At 43.4% G+C, this 18,339-nt stretch overlaps 1 protein-coding gene across 1 annotated transcript in view; it reads right to left on the minus strand.

The window, feature by feature from the left end:
• Positions 1-18,339, minus strand: part of uvrag (UV radiation resistance associated gene) — a 114,041-nt gene that overhangs the window by 45,275 nt on the left and 50,427 nt on the right. Inside the window, exon 13 of the mRNA XM_085174871.1 lies at positions 9,622-9,697. Within this exon, the coding sequence (XP_085030997.1) occupies positions 9,622-9,697 (76 nt within the window). The remainder of the gene's footprint in view (positions 1-9,621; positions 9,698-18,339) is intronic.

An 18,339-nucleotide genomic window follows, 5' to 3' on the forward strand; every position in this document is an offset into this window, starting at 1 on the left:
TGTGGGACACGATGCTCAAAGCTTAGCGTTTCAAGCTGTTGTTCACCAGCCTGGAGGAGAACAGACACGTTTATGGCCTAAAACAGAACGTCACCTAGTACCTCATTTCTTCTTTCCTGTTAAGGTGAAAGTGACGGATACGCGATGGATTTAGAGCTGTGTACTCCGGTGCCTGTCCTGCCCATTATGGGTTGTATCATATTAATGCCTTTGAAATAGAAAGCGGATGTGGCCGTTATGGGATGATGAAGACAACGAGTGGCAGCCGGCAGTTGAAATGGTCTGATTACTTCCAGGCTCCGTCTGCTCCAGAGTAAAAATGGTGGCAGAGCCTGGAGCGGTCCAGGGTTCAGGTAAACAAACAGCATACATTGGGCTGCACGACGATCGCTGAGCATCGAGGGCTCTTTTTGTTGAGATGAGGTCTGCACTGTTGTTTTGGGTGGAGGGGGCGACAGTGCAGATGTAATCGGCCGTTTGTCTTCCTAGATTTCTTTTTGCTTTTGGGAATCTTCTCTGGTACGCACCGAAAAGTGAGTCACAAACCGCAAAGTCGTAGCTAGATGAGGAGAGAAACACCAACGGATTTCTGAGGGAAACAGAATCATTTCGTCTAAAACGCTTCCAAATTCTCAGAAAGATCCTTTGGAGAAACAGGCTGAAGATCCAGTTTCTGCTCTCATTCACGGGAATCTGAGCTGTGCAGAGGCGAAAAGGATAAATACTGCAGATAAGGCCAGATACAGGAGGACTTGTGTAAGCAGTGCCTCGGAAACTGAAAGATAAATCGCTGCCAAATTCTTTGTTTTTCTTTATAAACGTGAAAGCCTCAAAGTAAGCTCGGGATCTGGGTTCCACTGCTACTTTATTCAGTTTGTTTAAGAATGTTGCAAGAATCCCTGCATTTACACTATACATACACATAAACATAAAAGCGGGCAGCAAAAACACACATTTTGATCATTTACATGCGACTACTAAACAATCACTCATTGTATACCGCCACCTCTGAATCACAGGCTGGCAGACGGAGTAAACACACAACTGTTCGGAGGAATGTCTGCTATGGAAAAACTGAGCAAATACGGTCCACCCATTGTTTCTTTAAAGGGAAAACCCGGTCAGTCGTCGACCTGTACCATCTCCAACATGTGCACTAAAGAAAATAAGGTAATAGCTGGAGATAGTTTCCCACGGAGAATTTTAACCATCGTGACAACTCAGTCTGAGGTGGAGGGGAGTTATGAGGTGGAAGGGAGCTGTGCAATGCTCACTTTCTGCCTGTCTTTGAGTGGGTCATATGGTTTTTATCGAAGCGCAATCACATGAGCTAATGGCAGCAGAGGGCTATGCCAAGATTTTGTCCCATCTCTTGTGACTTGGGGTCAAAAACTGTCAAAGAGGCGACGAGATGGAGGGTCTACAGCTTGGCCTGGAGCATGGGAACTGAACAGATGAATGAGAGAAGAGCAACAATGAACAAAAGAGCCGATGAGGTCAAAGGGTTTCCCTGCACACCTCACCATAAGCTGGACACACAGTAACGTTTCCATGTTCTTTTTTAAGATGGCGAAACGAGACCAGTTTCCTGCCAGCTCACATTTTATTTACAAATCTGTCAGACTTCTCACTAACTTTGGTTTCAGCGGTGTCTGCGAGGGAAAAAGGACAATTTCCCCTGTTGTATTTTATCCAAACACGCTCGCTGTGGATGGTTGAGATAAGCAAAATAGAAATTTCACTATATTTCACCGAGTGACCGTACAACACAACCGCAACACTGTATGCTCTGATTTATGTTCACAATCCTTAACTTTGAAAATGAGTTTGACATGTTTTTAGAATATATTTAGTATTAAATCTCCCATTTCACCATTTATCCAAAGTTAGGGAACTCACACTAGGTGACAGCATATATAAATGATTCAGAATCAACTTCCTGTGAGCCTCGTTCCCATCATCCAACTGTAAACACCAACTCTTGCATACTGCTGTAATTTTAAACAACCTTTCCAAAGGAGCTGCACCAAGAATACCTCCAGCCAACCAGCTCGTGTTGCGCTCGCTGCCACCTCCACTAACCACTAAATGCAGTAGGCTCCCCCATGAGTCATAGCTGTGTTTTATGGAGCCACAGTTGCCGCTCTTAATGACAGCAGGCGCTCTGACGTATGCCCCAGACCACCGCTATGGCACTCTGCCTTTAGACCACGGTGTGAAATTGCCCAGAGACTTGGCAGGTGGAAGAATACAAGCGACTTTCTCCTGTAGATAGAAATAAAGGTGAACCCAGGGGTGACCTGCTCGGGCTGCAACAGATTTACTGTGTTTTAAATCCCAATACTTGGTTTCCTGTGCCTGAGGCCCACAAAACATGATATACCAAGCACCGAGTCTGAGAACTAGCTGTTGTGTTGACCTCTTCCTGTTGAAAGCATGGCTCCTTCGTGTAGCATCAGTTGTCATCTAATAAGCCCCACATGCCTGTTTCCCAAAAACAGAGCGTGGTGGATAAAGCTGGCAATCTGGAGACGCAGCACATGACAATAAGCCGCTCCACTCAGCCAGCCTAACTCGCTGGGTTTTTCTGTGTATAGATGAGAGGCAGACTTTAACATTTATGCCTCCCTGTAGATGGATACATCAGGCCCACTTACATGCTATTAAAAACAAACCTCATGTAATTCATTCATGTAACAGCCAAGCAAAGAGAGAGAAAAAACTCTTCTCACATCCTCTCCAAACTCTGAGGTTTGGGAACAAAAGAGAAAACAGTTTCCAAACAAACATTTTTGACTCACTCAAGCGTTGCAAATCTTGCAATATTTTCTGATTACACAGGAGAATAGCTGGACTTTAGCCCGAACATTCCTCATGGCTTTTTGTTTTTAAACTTCTTATCCTCAAACAAATGAAGCTGAACAAGCTGTTATCAGCTGACGTCCAGGATGCTCAGCGCATCTTCTCCATCCCAATAGGAGCGAACGTTCCCCTCACCACATCAAAGAAGGCTCGCCCCGCCCCGCTATGGCACAGATCCTTCGCCGGCTTCGACTGTATCACTTTCAAACACGGCCGCACGAGGCAATTTAATAGTAGACGGACAGCTAATGTATCCCACCCAGCGTCCAGTCACCACCAAAGCAGCCAATCAGACGTTCAGTCGGGCCTGCTGTGAAACCAGACCTCTGCTTGTCTGCGAAGCCAGACTTTGGACAAGCTGTGCATGACTGCTTAACGTGGCTGATTCAAAACAACGAGGCCTCCAAAGACACAAAGAAAAATGTAAAAACCGCAATCTCAATAATGACTCTGCTGCAACTAGGAAAGCCGTCTGTTTGAAAATAATATTAGCCAGAGAAAACCACAGGTTAAAGCGTAGGGTCAATAAATGAGCCATTTCCCAGTAAAAGCCCCAATAAGAACCTCGACAGGAAACACAGAGCAGTAAAAGTAAAAAGTTAAAGTCAGCCAGCTGATAAAGTGCTTGACAATCACAGTTAATGACTTCTAATTAGATTTAAAGGAGACATTACATACGAGTTAAGCCTGCATTTCCCAGGATTAAGTCCTAAACCCTGAAATTTTGTGATGCGAGACCACAAAACTGATAGCTTACATTCAGAGACGTGAACAGCTTAATGTGGAGTTCAGAAATCAGCCAAACTGGGAGGAAGAAGCTCCGTTTGTGCAGCGTTGCACTTTATCGACTGTGACATGTTTAGCACTTCGGTTTTTTCAGGTTTTAAACAATCGCAGCATCGAGCTGGACTACTCATGTGGCACAACCGTACTGTTCTGGAGTCAAGCTGATAACTCATCCATAATGTGGAGACGCACACATGGGATGTATAATAAAGCGCTTTGGACGAAAGCTGAAATTTTATCCTGTAAAAATAGTAACGCTCCTCCGAGCTGTTAGAAGCACATTTCTCAAGGTCAAAAAAGCAAAGACAAAGTGTTTGGATCCTAAACAAGAGGCCACGGCAGCAAAGAGAACTTGGGAATCTACATTTATCATGTAGTGAATTCTGTTGCTGCACAGATGAGGCTTTGCGAGCGTTGCATATCGGCAAATAGCAGGCGTGCCGCCTTTTTATTAATTCGTCATTCCACGCATTCTTTTTACAAAGTTCTCGTGCACTCTGCACATGTACCCACCTGTGCTGTAGCTGAAGGCTCCCATCTGGATTCAAACCTTTAATTTGAATCCTTCTGCACTGGTTTCATGGACACTGGTGAGGACGTCCAGCTGTCTGGAACTCATTGTTCCTCTGCAGTGGACCAGATTCCTTTGAAGCACCATACATAAGGCCAGTTTCATCATTACAAAAGGAATGTGTCTAAAGAATACGCTTTCCTCTTGAAATCCCAAAAAGACCTCTCCATGAATCGCTGCCACATTTTGAACCGACAAATTCAACAATATTACTTGACAATATCTGCATTACAGAGAAGCTGATTTCAATCAGGAATATTTCTCCTGCAGCCGAGCCGCTCTTGCATGTGTCTTCGATCAGCGGGCAAATTAAACTTTCAGCAGGAGAGAGCATGCTGTGCTGCATCTGATGTCACCATGTGGTCGAGGCTGGTGAAACAGAAAGCTGATGTGTGGCTCTGATAAAAAACACTAAACTGAGATGATTGCACACCAAATGATCTTCCTTTAAAATCCAGTCAATTTGAATCCACCTACGATACAACACCAGAACATAAGACATCCTGCACACAAACGTGCATACTTGTACATGTTCATCTGAGCTTTACTGCAAACTTTTCCAAGGCTTTGCGAGTGTGAATGCATGACTGTGTGCATGTGTGAGCGCTCGAACATGTGCACATGTGTTTAGCCCTGACAGTTATTACAAAACAGTAAAATCCAGAGAAAAACACAAACCTCAGCCCAGCAAATATTTCACCTTTGACAAGAGATCGCTTCGACTGACAAGCAGTGATGGAACGAGTGCTGGATTAGTTTGGCATCACTCAACAAAGAACGCTGACCTAACAACGTGCATTCTGCTATTAACGTGAATAATAGCTTCCCTTCTGAAATCATGAGACACGAATCATCAGCTACATGACACGCTAATACCAGTGAATTCCATTCAGTGGTTTTAGACAGCACTTATTTTCTTTTGCCGTCTAAAATGTTTTCTTATCTCACTTATTTTCTTATTCTTGGATGCTGTTGGAGAGATGGCAGATTTTATTGCTGGCTAGCAGCTCGCGGTGTAGCATTAACACTGAAACCTCCCAGCGCGCCACGTTCTGAAGCGAGCCACCTGTTAGAGCGAGTGGCCCAGTTAAGAGGTGGAGAGCTCCGTCGTCCTCGGCCGAACGAGGAGGAAAACAGGGAGTGGAATGCAAATTGTTAAAAGTTGGCGCCAAACGACTCGAGGATAACTGGAGGGCGCGACTAAGGTCAACACATTATATGTACTTCAATAAACCGAGACGGGTCAAGAGTTCAACAGATCACATGAAAAGACCAAAACCAAAAATAAATAGTTCCTGCTATCAAGTATATATAGTCACATTAAAAGATTTAAGCTGTTTTTTCACACTTGCATGTTTCAGATCATCAAACAAAAATAGATGATGATACTCAAAGTCCTCAAAATATTACTTTGTACTGGAGATGCAAGTTTTCTGCAAAATAATGAACCTCTGATTGTTGAAAAACCGCCTCTGTAAGATGCTCTTTATAGCAAATCTTGTTACTGAGCTGCTGCCAATTCAACCAATTTGTTGCAAAATGTTCTTTCAGCTGTTTGTTTTCAGTGGCGCTTATTTCCCATCCCAAATTTGAGACCTGCTGCTAGGGCTGTGCGATATGACCAAAGTCTCATCTCCCGATATAAAACATCTATCGTCCGATAACGATATAAATCACAAAAATGTAACATTTTCTGTAAAGTCTGTGAACCTCGGGCAGCTCGACTTGCGTGAAGTGTTTCCAGCTGCGCGTCATGTAGCTGGAGTCGAGTGTTTTAACCGATGCATGAAACGATACATTTTTAGACATAAGTTGTAAAGGCCGCCGTTTTCTTTGTGAGTATTTATTACACGGCGTGCTGCGGGGAAAAGCCTGTTCTAGTTTGAGTCTAAGCTTTATTTTTTAGCACCTGGCGGCTCTTCTTTGCTTCTCATCCGTAAACAATCTGCTCTTTCACGTGATTCAGTTTATTTTGAAAAGTCTCAACAGGATCTTGAGCTTTATTGTGAAAGGTTTATGTGGAACATAAACAAGCGGACACGTGAAGGTTTTACCGTCGCTGTTGCTAACGACAACGCATAAAAACAGGCGCTTGTCCGTCCGTAGTGTGGTTATATTAAATATAAGAGAAAGAGAGAACTTTAAGAAATTAATCCAAATTCATGGGCTGCTTCCTCCTGAGGCCACATTTGTAGACCGATTACATCACAGCAACGCGCCGAAGGCTGTCCAAATTCGTAGACTCCTCCGAATGCAGCCGACAAATGCGTCCTCCTTTTCCCCGAATTTGAAGGATGGGTCAGGTGTGTCCTTCGTTGCCCACCATATCCCAGAATTCATAGCGCAGCCCAGCCAAACTCCAGTTTCCAACGATGGCGGTCGCTACTAAGTTTTAAAATTACTCATACTAATCTTTCTGGGTCACAAAATAAACTTTTAACATATTTTCAGGCGAGAAAGTAGCTGTGTAAACATCAAATATCTGCTCGGTTTATCAAGATATCGCATATTTGCAAAAGTGCTTCAATGTTTTCGGAGACGTCTGTTACCCACCAGCTCGATAGCCGGGAGCTCGAGGGTCACTGAAGCCGCCGAGAACGGCACAACTCCCGGCACATCATTTTCAGATCACCGTGGAGTTTCGCTACTCAGGTTAAACGTGATATATAAGTCACTTAGACAACCTAAAATGTTATTGTTGGGCTTTTTTCAGTGTTTTATTTGTTCGTGAGTAAATCGGTTTGGCTGAGATTAAAGTTATTAGATAAAATAAAACTTTATTAATCCCCCGGGTGGGTTCCTCCGGGATTTTCACACAGCTGACTAAACGTCAAACAGAAAACTGATTAAACAGAAGTGTGAGACGGTCGAGAATTTACGCCAGTGTCCTGTTATATTTTAGATAGCAAGGAGCAGACGGCTGAGTTTATTCAACTCCACCGAGACAGCGGTGACGCTAATCAGAAGGCTAGACCGTCCAATTTCTCCAGCTGTTTACTTCTTGCCTACCCGACCTTCTGAGGACCCGGCCCACGTAGACCGAGAAGGCCGGGTCCTCAGGAGGATGCAGCCCATGAATTTGGACACGACCATAGCCACTACAGCGACCATCAGAACCATGAAAAAATATTGCCGTAAACAGTTTCTTTTGCGACACCACGAAACAAACGATAGCGGAAAATGAAACGACAGACGTTTTTATCGAACATCCCTAACTGCTGCTGCCACTAAATTTAAAATGAGCTAAAAGTTAAAAACATCTGAAATGTTTTCCATGTTCGACTGGTAATAAAATATGGGTCATCTCATTCTGTTTTTACTTTTACACAACATCCAAGTCGACATGTGAGACATGACATCAAACGCCCAATTTCATCCTTTCTTGGAATTCTAAATTATTCCTGGATCTACACGCAGCTCGATTCCAAAATTGGACATCTGGTAAAATTCCCATGCAAATCATCCATAACTTGAGTAACCCTGCTAACAAACACAAACTGAATCAATTACATAACTTCCTTGGCAGAGGTAACGATCACAGATTAACACTTGTAAATTGGCACTAATTTAAAAGCGTTAATGAGTTGATGAGTGTGTTGTGAGCTTTGCGTGTCTGTCTCTTCAACTGACTAACAGCATCATTCATTACTTTTACATCAAGGGCGTAAAAACTTCATTCCACATTAGTCCACATAGATTGCAATAATTCAGCACTTACTAATATTTAAATTAAGCCTGACTAAAAGGCTTTTACAGCTGTTTCAGGAATTTCTTTATGACTAACACCTCCATTAATAACAATCAAGCTTTTTAAAGACCAACCAGATGTTCCTGGGAGCAACAGACAGACTGGGGAAGCCTGCAGGTGACACAATGGTTTTGTTGTTTTCATGAGACAATTTGACGACATGAGACCGATATAATATCATCATCCTTTATAGTGATGGCAGAGTGTAAATGTATTAACACCTGTATGTCAACAGCAGGTCTCGACACACTGAACGCCGTGTTGTGAAACTGAACCTCTGAGGACCTGCGTCCACATATGTGGACATCACATTTTGGGTTATTTAGACCAAAATACTCAATTTTGCTCTATATGGGCCTGATATCCACTTACGAGGACATTATCCTGCTACTGTTCTATCAAAATTTTAAACGAATATCCTCATATGTCGCTCTTATTTTTCTTAACCCTTTAAGACCTACCATAGAACCAAGTCCGCCAGAGCTTATATTATATGTTTACATGCTGTGGAGCCATTTTTGGGAGCATTTCAAGTTGATATACATCAATACAACCATTATAGCCCAAATTTTAATAATATGTCTGCATTAAGTGCATAGTAATTACATAAATTGCAAAAAAGTGCAATAAACTACAAAAAAATTGAAAATCGTTTTTGTTTTTTAACATATATTTCTAGTTAGAGAAATTTAAGAGGCTTATCCCTCAAAACTGTAAATACAAAAAAGTTGCACAAAATAGTTTCCCACCACAGGAAATTTATTTTGAGTGTCTTCATAGTTTTATTTTTGAAATACACCAATTTTTATACACTGCAGGAAAAACAAAAATAAATATTATAATGCAAATTTGCAAAAAAGCAGCATATGCATCAAAATAAACTATTTCCAGCAGTGCAATATGAGTCCTAAGCATCCCAGAAACCACACAGAAAGTCATAAAGTCAAAGATAACTTTTAAAAACACCAGTATAGGCTCATGAGGCCCCGATGGTAAAAAACTACATTTCCACAAAATGACGTCACTTCCGGTTTCGGGCAGGTCATGGTGGACATGCGATAGTTCACGCTGATGGATGTAGGAAGTGTTATGAACAGCTGATCAGATCAGCAAAGCCTGTTTCTGGAATATTATGTTTTTGTTGCTGCAAGTGCTTTTTATGCAGTTTTTGCAAAGCTATATGTGGAAGGAAACTGTGACCGAGGACAAGCTGATGGCATAAGATGTAAGTACAACTCCTCCGGTTTCATATGCAAAAAAAATTATTGCACTAGCTCACGTGGTTGCAGAGCTACCGGGATTTAAAAATAGTTACACAAAACAGAGCGTGCTGCTCTGACCGGCTTTAAAGGGTTAAAAACAAAAATAAGGTAAAAAAGATAAGGTTGTTTTTACATTCATCAGGCCCGAATATGCCAAAATATCAAAGAGAAATTAAAAACGCTGCAGTGGAAGAGTTCGGGTCTTAGGAAGTTAATGGGCGCGACGCTGCACTCGGTACTAGCAACTTTTAGAAACTGCAGGACAACTTACAGTTACAAATTAGTATGATTTTTAAATAAGTTTTCAACTCTAAATAAGTAAGATTGTAAATGTTCAAATTAAAAAATAACGTCAAACATGTTTAGTGCGTGTGCATGCACACATGTATTACCTGGGCGATGTTCTTGTTGAGTAAGTAGACGCCATATTCAAAATGAAACCGCTCTCCTCTGGGGTACAAAGGGAATCTGTGAAATGCAGAAGAAAAAGAAACACTTAAAGAGGATTAAAGAACGTCTGCAGGCCGGCCATTACATCCATATTACACATCAAAATATACTACACGTCCATCTACGTGAAATGTCAACAAAACCCTCGTTCTCTGGCTTTGCCACAGGAACGATTTGCCTCGCATTGTTGAAAGTGTCCGATAACGTAGCCGCCAGTGTTTACATTGGGTGATACCTGCAGATCGCTCAGGAAACGAAGTCTGAGTCTATGATCCCTTCCCACAGATGCCACCTCCGTACTGCGCTAAACTGAAATATCAAACAGCAGCGGTCCAAACAACGTGTTTATCCGCCCCCGAATGGGAACAAATTTTCTTTTCAGCATGGTGGGAAAGTCCCATCGGCGCCAGTCGCATGTCTTAGGTAGGACATGCAGGGAGATGCCCTTGGGTGCTGGCGTGGGGTAGCGAGGTGAATACGCTGACGTGCAGAGATACGGTTCGGGATGTTAAGGCTCATCCCTTTCAGTCATTAAGCGCTCATGCCTCCTGATCTCCCACCGAGGAGGCTTCAGCGTAATGAGAAACGAGCTCCACAGAAGATTTGCTCCGAGCAAACACACACACACTCAGACCTGTGAATACTTTCAGGGACTACATTCATATCAGAGCTTTATCTGAAGAGCCCTTCAAAATTCTTCACCTTTACCTTCGGAGGAACCGAACCCCAAGTCTGCTCTTAACCTCTCACCCAAACACTGAAGCAACGTGGGAGGAAAGATGAGTGAACTTTGGAGGAGTTTTAGTTTTCTGGCTCATGAAATTCATCAGCAGAGTTGAGATGTTACATGTTGAGCTGATAAGAGGCCAAGTCAAATATAAACAAGGTTGTAAAGATAAAAATGAGTAAAGCTTGTGCTTTTTCTTTACTAAAAGAATAAAGGTGGAAAAGTAAAAGAATAAAAAACCTACAATACTGTGACTAATCGCTTCATGTCTATTTGATAGTATTCCCGTGTGTGAGCCACAGGGAGGTCAGAGGTGATCCTGTGCAGGAGTAAAGTAGAAAAATACAGCAGAAACTCTGCAGCTTATAGATCTTATACGTCCAGATTTCACTGTATGACATTCGTGTTTTAGCATTTCCTCTCGATAACGAGAACATTATCATCTAACAGCTCTCTCTCTTTTATTTGGCTTTTATCCACATCCTGAAAGTTTGCTTTACATCATATCTGCGGCTGTCTGGACATGTCAGACAACGTTCTGACTGCAGGGTTCACTGTAAACACCTCCTCACTCACGCATCGCGCTGCAGATCCGGGAAGGTTGAGAAGTAAACCTCGAACACATGGAGATCGTTGCAGCCCCGAAAATGAAATTTAACAGGATGTTTCTGCAAAAGTCTGGCAAAGAGAAAGTGCCGGCGTAGCCCGAGGGCCACGCGGCCCGTCGCTCGTTAGACCTCCGTATCGCCGACGTGCAGCCAGGGCCCCGCGGAGAAGGCGACACGCCAGAGGTCATATCTCAGCATTCGGAAATAACTAACAGGGAGAGGAAGAACAGCACAACAGGCTTCCCTGTGCACTGCTGGCAGAGCCAACATCACTTCCCCAAAAACAGACAGGATTTGTTTGCTGATGAACACGACTGAAAGCAACAAAGCTACCTTCAACACACACAAACGCACCACGCACACTCCCGTACAGCGCGGTGATTAATGACTGCTGTCCGCCGTGTCTGAAATCACACTGCAGAGAGACTCTGGTTCACCAAACACCAGGAATTCCTCACGGGGACGTCCCGTAACGCCAAATATATTATTACACCGCAGCGGCGGGGAGGATCGAGTCGAGGGGAGGAGGCGCTGAAGGAGAACTTCGGTTAGAGAGCGCTTTTAATTAATGCCGTTTGTTTGTCCGTCAGCGACTACACAAAGACAGCAAGCACAATTTAATAAAAGCCGGTGGAGCGGTCGTGCAAACAAAGAACCCGTTAAGTGTGGATGACTTCAAATCAAACAGAAACACCAGCGTTCAATCGTTTGTTCTTGTATTTCGTTCCAGAGTAAAAAGGAAATCGCTGTATAAAATAACAGCCCTTGAGAACAGGCTGCCGTTGCCATTATCTCTGCTACAACAGGAAAAATCGACATGACGTGTCTGCGAGAGTAAGAGGAGGCCGGACGCCGTTTTTAATCACTCAGCCGGCAACATAAACTGAAACAGTCGTCTGCACTAAACAGGATGAAATAAATTACCAACCCGGGCCAAACCGGTGCCCCGTCTGTCCATCAAGACGCACAAACAGGCCCACAGATGACCTGTGTGCGGCACCGGTTACTCGCTGAATCTCCAAACAATTTGTTCTCATTTTATCTCAGGTTAGCTTTTTCTGCCTCTCGCACCTCGTGCACAATGTACGCGGTTCTTTTGTTTAATTGTGTTTTACACGTAAATCAAATCAAATCATCTCTTTCCCAGCAGGCCTCCGCACATTTCTTCACTTTCCTTGATCAGGCAGTTTCTTCCGTCAGCACATCCCTCTCCCGCAGCACCGCCGAAGGGTCACGTCTGTGAAACTAACACAGCAAACTGAAAACGACAGGCACCGCAATCAACACGCCCACTCGCTTAAGCGTGCGTTCAAAAGACTGATTACCGAAACATGAAATCTGCTTTCGTTTAGCTAATATTCAACTCTGGATGCACCGGACAGACAAAAAAAGATGACAAAGAATAACAGTGATTTGAGGGCAGACGTAAATCTGTCACATTTCTTCCCCCTGCAAAAAGAATAAATAAAATAAAACGCACTTCTCTTTCCTTCTCATCTAAAGAGCATCCCAACCACAGCATAGTTAATGTGCAAGTGCTGGCTCTGGGTGTAGACCCGAAAATATGTAATTAATAAGTGTGGAGCCACGACATTGTAAAAAGACAAAAGCAGCATCTTACAGGAAAGTCCCCGGCTTTTATATGAATGCCCCCAGCCTGCCAGCTTTTTAACTGCAGGGTCTAGACACCCTTTATCCACAGACAGCCTTCAAATATAAAGCTGGGACTCTTGTTAAATGAAGGAAACAACCAATAAACACGTAGTTACAACGACGGGACGAAGCAAAGGAAGGTTCGCCGCTCTCTCGCTTCCTGTCCGTTTCTTTTTAAACCTTGTCCTGCGTTTTATTTCTGTTCAGGGATCTTTTAATAGCAGGCTGACTTATAACGCTTCATCTGTGGTTGATGCACGACCGGTGTCTCTACACTGTCTGTACTCTGGGGCCTGCTAGCAGGTGTCAGCAGCACTTAAACGACCACATTTGTGGGCGATTTTCGCAGTGAGGAAATCTGCAGCACAAAGATGTACAAGCCTGTTTGAAACCAATGAATTCTGGAGATTTGACAACAATAACAAAGCTAAAATAGAGGGCACCGAGTCCATCTGAGCTCTGTTTTCTTTCTGTCAAAATTGCGATGGTCTCTATAGACACCTTGTTAAAAGCATTAAAAGCAGCCAATTAGAGAAGCGGGGCCACGAGGTCGCAGGGCAAACCTACAAAGTCTGTATATTTAAGCATTTTCTCGTATACCGACTGCTCTCACTCCTCTTCCGAGTCCACTGGATGAAACGCGGGAACATAAGGAAGACACGGCTCTGCAGGTGGGTGGTCGAGCGTAGCTTTAGCGCGGTTCATGAGAATATGGTGGGAAGGCTCCCAGTGACTGACTGACTGACCCGCTGAAATGTATACACGGGCTGAAGCGTCCACATGTGCTGGCTCGCCTGTTTAGACGTTCTAATTAATACTCCAAATGTGCAAAACAACAGATCTGGCTCACATGCCGGAGCCGAGGCTTGGCCCGTATTTAAATGGTGGTGTGGGCTGCTTGTAAGTTTCACAATGTCTTTAATGTGCAATTTCAAATGCCAGGGGACCATAAATCATTTGGACTTGCTTTAAAAAGAAAAAACCCACACCTGCCTCGCAACTGTTAAAGATCTAATGGCAGCGGTTACTCTATAAATCACCGGGAGCTGTAATTTCCAATATCTGAGAAATGATTACACTGAGCATCTGTCACTGAATGCTATTTTAATGACTACTGCTGCACTTAAGACCCCGGCATAACCATTTCACCATCTTGGTCAATGCCGTTAAGGCGTCTCCTGAGCGATGCGGTGGCTGCTTGCTCTGTCACACTGGGTTTTCATCGCGGCTCTTAAGAATATCCAGGGGTCTGCTGACCCCAGCACCCGACCCCCACGCACTCCTCTTTCCTCGTTTGCTTCTGTCTTCTTCAGCTCCCCTTGAGAAAACGAGGAGCTGACCATCGCGCCGGTATGACGATGAACACCACGGCAGCGTTTCAGCTCCGTCAGACAGACGAGCATCTCTGCAGTTGTGCTGTTTGTGTGGCAAAAACAAGAAACTATCCCACATGCAGCGCAGATGCTTTTTATTAACTTTTTAATGAAAAATGGATAAAAAGCGCTCGTATAGGCTTCTCAGCAGCAGGACGCCAAGATGAAGGGCTGCTTACGCAACTCAGCTGTCAACCTAGAGCAGCCTCGCTGACTTCTTCAGAGCCATTAAAAACATACCGATCCTGCCTTTGTCCTTGAGTGATACGACAGAAAACCTCAGAAGACAAGTAAACACTCTGTCCAGTCCTCGGCTGCCTTTGTAGTTGACGTACGTACCTAAATTATGAGCCATTCTCAAATTTGATTTAAGCCCTCATGGCTTCCCAGTTGATTGCCTCATTCATCTCTTGTATGAAGAATACAGCAACTATGCAACCGAACCGCTACAGAACATGTGCGTATCACACCAGCGAAACCGCAACGTTTATACTATAATACCAAGAGAATGTGTTTACTTGTTTCTGTCACTGTGGAGCCCAGTGTCGTTTTATACTGGACAGAACACTCGTTTCATCCTGGATAATAACACGAGCAATTTAAAATGCACGAACTCTCCAACACATTTAACCATAGAACCAAGTCTGCCAGAGCTTATATTATATGTTTAAATGCTGTGGAGCCATTTTTGGGAGCATTTCAAGTTGCTATACATCAATACAACCATTATAGCCCAGATTTTAATAATATGTCTGCATTAAGTGCATAGTAATTACATAAATTGCAAAAAAGTGCAATAAACTACAAAAAAATTGAAAATCGTTTTTGTTTTTTAACATATATTTCTAGTTAGAGAAATTTAAGAGGCTTATCCCTCAAAACTGTAAATACAAAAAAGTTGCACAAAATAGTTTCCCACCACAGGAAATTTATTTTGAGTGTCTTCATAGTTTTATTTTTGAAATACACCAATTTTTATACACTGCAGGAAAAACGAAATTAAATATTATAATGCAAATTTGCAAAAAAGCAGCATATGCATCAAAATAAACTATTTCCAGCAGTGCAATATGAGTCCTAAGCATCCCAGAAACGACACAGAAAGTCATAAAGTCAAAGAGAACTTTTAGAAACACCAGTATAGGCTCATGAGGCCCTGATGTTAAAAAAAAAAAAAAACTACATTTCCGCGAAAATGACGTCACTTCCGGTTTCGGGCAGGTCATGGCGGACATGTCTATTCCAACGTAGGAAGTGTTACAAACAGCTGATCGGATCGGCAAAGCGTGTTTCTGGAATATTATGTTTTTGTTGCTGCAAGTGCTTTTTATGCAGTTTTTGCAAAGTTATATGTGGAAGGAAACTGTGACCGAGGACAAGCTGATGGCATAAGATGTAAGTACAACTCCTCCGGTTTCATATGCAAAAAAAATTATTGCGCTAGCTCACGTGGTTGCAGAGCTACCGGGAATTAAAAATAGTTACGCAAAACAGAGCGTGCTGCTCTGACCGGTTTTAAAGGGTTAAACTGTAGTGAGAATCTAGAGGACCAACTGTCTTTCTCTTCATCTGCACTCAATGAGCTTAAGTGCAGGAGAAAATTAAACAACTCCATTTGCAAAATAACCACCAGGGGTGCATACTGTTTTCCTTTTTATTAAATCGTTTGGGTGAACTTCCCTTTTAACTTTTATTTACTGATCCTGAACAACTTAAATGGAACAATAAAAAGCTACTCTCCTCTCGTGGAGCATGCATGCTTCCCAGTAACGTAGGTCACCCTGTAAAGCGGGTGTTTAGCCTCACATTGCTTTTTCTTGTCACTGCTGTGCAACTTCAGGCAGGCAGAGCAGCAGGGGGGGTTATTCCCACTCTTCTCCTCTTCACACAGTCCACGTTAAGAGACATGAAACCGCTGGAGGCCTGGAACAATAACCGCTTTTCTTAGTGTTCGCAGGTTCCTCTCGTCTCCAGCTGGTATCCCGTCCCTGGCAGCGGCTCTGTCTTTTAAATTTGAAGCGAGCGGCGATGCGTGAATCCCACTTACGTCGATTTTTCTCTAACCAGCGATAGTTTAAAAGAAAAAAGCCGATGCGCTCCAGTGCTTTGGTTGAACAACTATATGACTCAGTTCGTGTTTTTTTAATGGCCGGGCTCTGGTCTCAATCAAATGCGGGACATCTGGATCACATCTCCCTCCTTCTCCCCCCCCTCGCAATCAGCAACACTGACTCTGTGCTCAACACGAGACCAAATGTGGGTGCAACATGTTAAAAGTCCAACAATTTTTGAGAACATCTCCGACCCAGAGGACAGCGATCCCTGAAAAGGTCAAATTATACTTGTCGTTAAACAGTCCGGTCATATTCCACACCCTGCTTTCAAACGCTGCTGCGTCGCCAGATTCAAACTCTGGCCTTTGCCCAGTGTTGGAGTTTAACAGTTCAGAGCAACAGAGGCCTCGTCTGATTTTCTTGGACTAAAATATTTTGGTCTGTGTAATAAAAGGTAGCTATTATTGTTGTTTTAACCCACAGGAGGAAAAGAATGAGGTAACCAAACTCACGAGGTAAAATATTTTCAGATTCTTCCCTCACCAAACTGAAGCTCTGCTTCTTGTAACATTTAAATTAACAGCGACAATAGAAAAATGTTCTTGCTCAGCTCTGGCCGTCGCTCTTAACAGCTTAAGGAGCAGATTTTCTGCTGGACAGTAACAGAGTGTGTATTTAAGCTACCACAATCTGGACTCACACTAGTTATAATACGCTGCAGTAGAGAATGAATGAAGATGTTGAGAACTACAAAGATGGCTCACACAGTAAAAGTAGCCGTTTAGGGAAAGCAAAGTAAGTGCAATTACCATTTAACAGCAGAAGGTGCAACTAAGACACCTCAAAGTGTCGATGTGCACGCTATTAAAAGTGGCTTTGCTAATCCTGAAGCTGATCACACACCACCTAACTTATCACCGCTAGCCGGCCTTTTCCGACACTTTAATCGCCCCTTTTTTGTAAACTTTCAGAGCCCGGCTGGGTGCTTTCCATCTCCCCACACATCATTTTGTTGTATGTCTGCAGCCCACTGGGGCCTCAGCAGTCATTAACGTGTGCAGGGGGTGGGGTTTGCTGGAGCGCGTGGCCCCACGCGGTAAGACCTAAAGAGCTTGTTGGACTGTTGTGTCTTTGCGATATCCATGGACGCCACAGGTTGTTGATGGATGCTGGTGTAAATAGCACGCTTGGTAGGACTGGAAACGAGCAAAGCGACTCACAGGGAGTCTCTATCGTCTTGACATGTTAAGCCACTGAATTGTTTCGGCTCCACACAATGTTTTCCTCTTTTTATGTGGATGTGAAAGAGGCAGCGCTCAGGGACACCAGTTCCACACGCCTGCCTCCACTGCAGACACGTAAAGACAAAACAAAGCCAGTATTTTTGGCGGCCATGTGTGTTCATTCGCAGTCAACTACATAACAGCGACTGATCCGTTCATGTTATGTGACTGAAAGGCCTCTCACTCACTATGTATTAACAGACCTCTCTGCATTGAATCATATCTGTTATTAACCTCTGTCTCTCTTCCACAGCATGTCTTTATCCTGTCTTCCTTCTCTCACCCCAACCAATCACAGCAGATGGCCCCGCCCCTCCCTGAGCCTGGTTCTGCTGGAGGTTTCTTCCTGTTAAAAGGGAGTTTTTCCTTCCCACTGTCGCCAAAGTGCTGCTCATAGGGGGTCATATGATTGTTGGGCTTTTCTCTGTATCTATGAAGCGCCTTGAGGCGACTTTTGTTGTGATTTGGCGCTATATAAATAAAATTAAATTAAATTGAATTGAAAGGCAATGCTTAATGCAAAAGCAATAATAATTTATAGGTGCTTTCCTGCAAAATTATTGCAGATGAGTATTTATATCATAGGTGTCAAACTCTGGCCCGCGGGCCAAATTTGGCCCGCAGCTCTAATAGTAATACAAAATTACTATTAGAGCCTGCCAGTATTATACAGTGCATGTACTGCTAATACTACAATTCCCAGAATGCTCTGTTGGTGTTTTGGCGCGTCAGTCATGACAGGACCCATTAGCACCCTCTCCTCTGTTGACCATAGTCATAGCAACCATGCAAATACTGCCATGCTACTTATCCCAAAATGGGAAAAAGAAAGGCAGAAAACAGGAGCTTTCTGGACACGTGGGAGAATATGATGACAATTTGATAAATGATCAAATTTAATTCAGAAGGCTTGTGATGGCTGCATGCAACCACACAACTGAGAAACTTAGGTAATATTCATT

The sequence above is a fragment of the Neolamprologus multifasciatus genome, chromosome 10, assembly GCF_963576455.1.
Source record: "Neolamprologus multifasciatus chromosome 10, fNeoMul1.2, whole genome shotgun sequence".
In the NCBI taxonomy this organism is placed as follows: Eukaryota; Metazoa; Chordata; class Actinopteri; order Cichliformes; family Cichlidae; genus Neolamprologus; species Neolamprologus multifasciatus.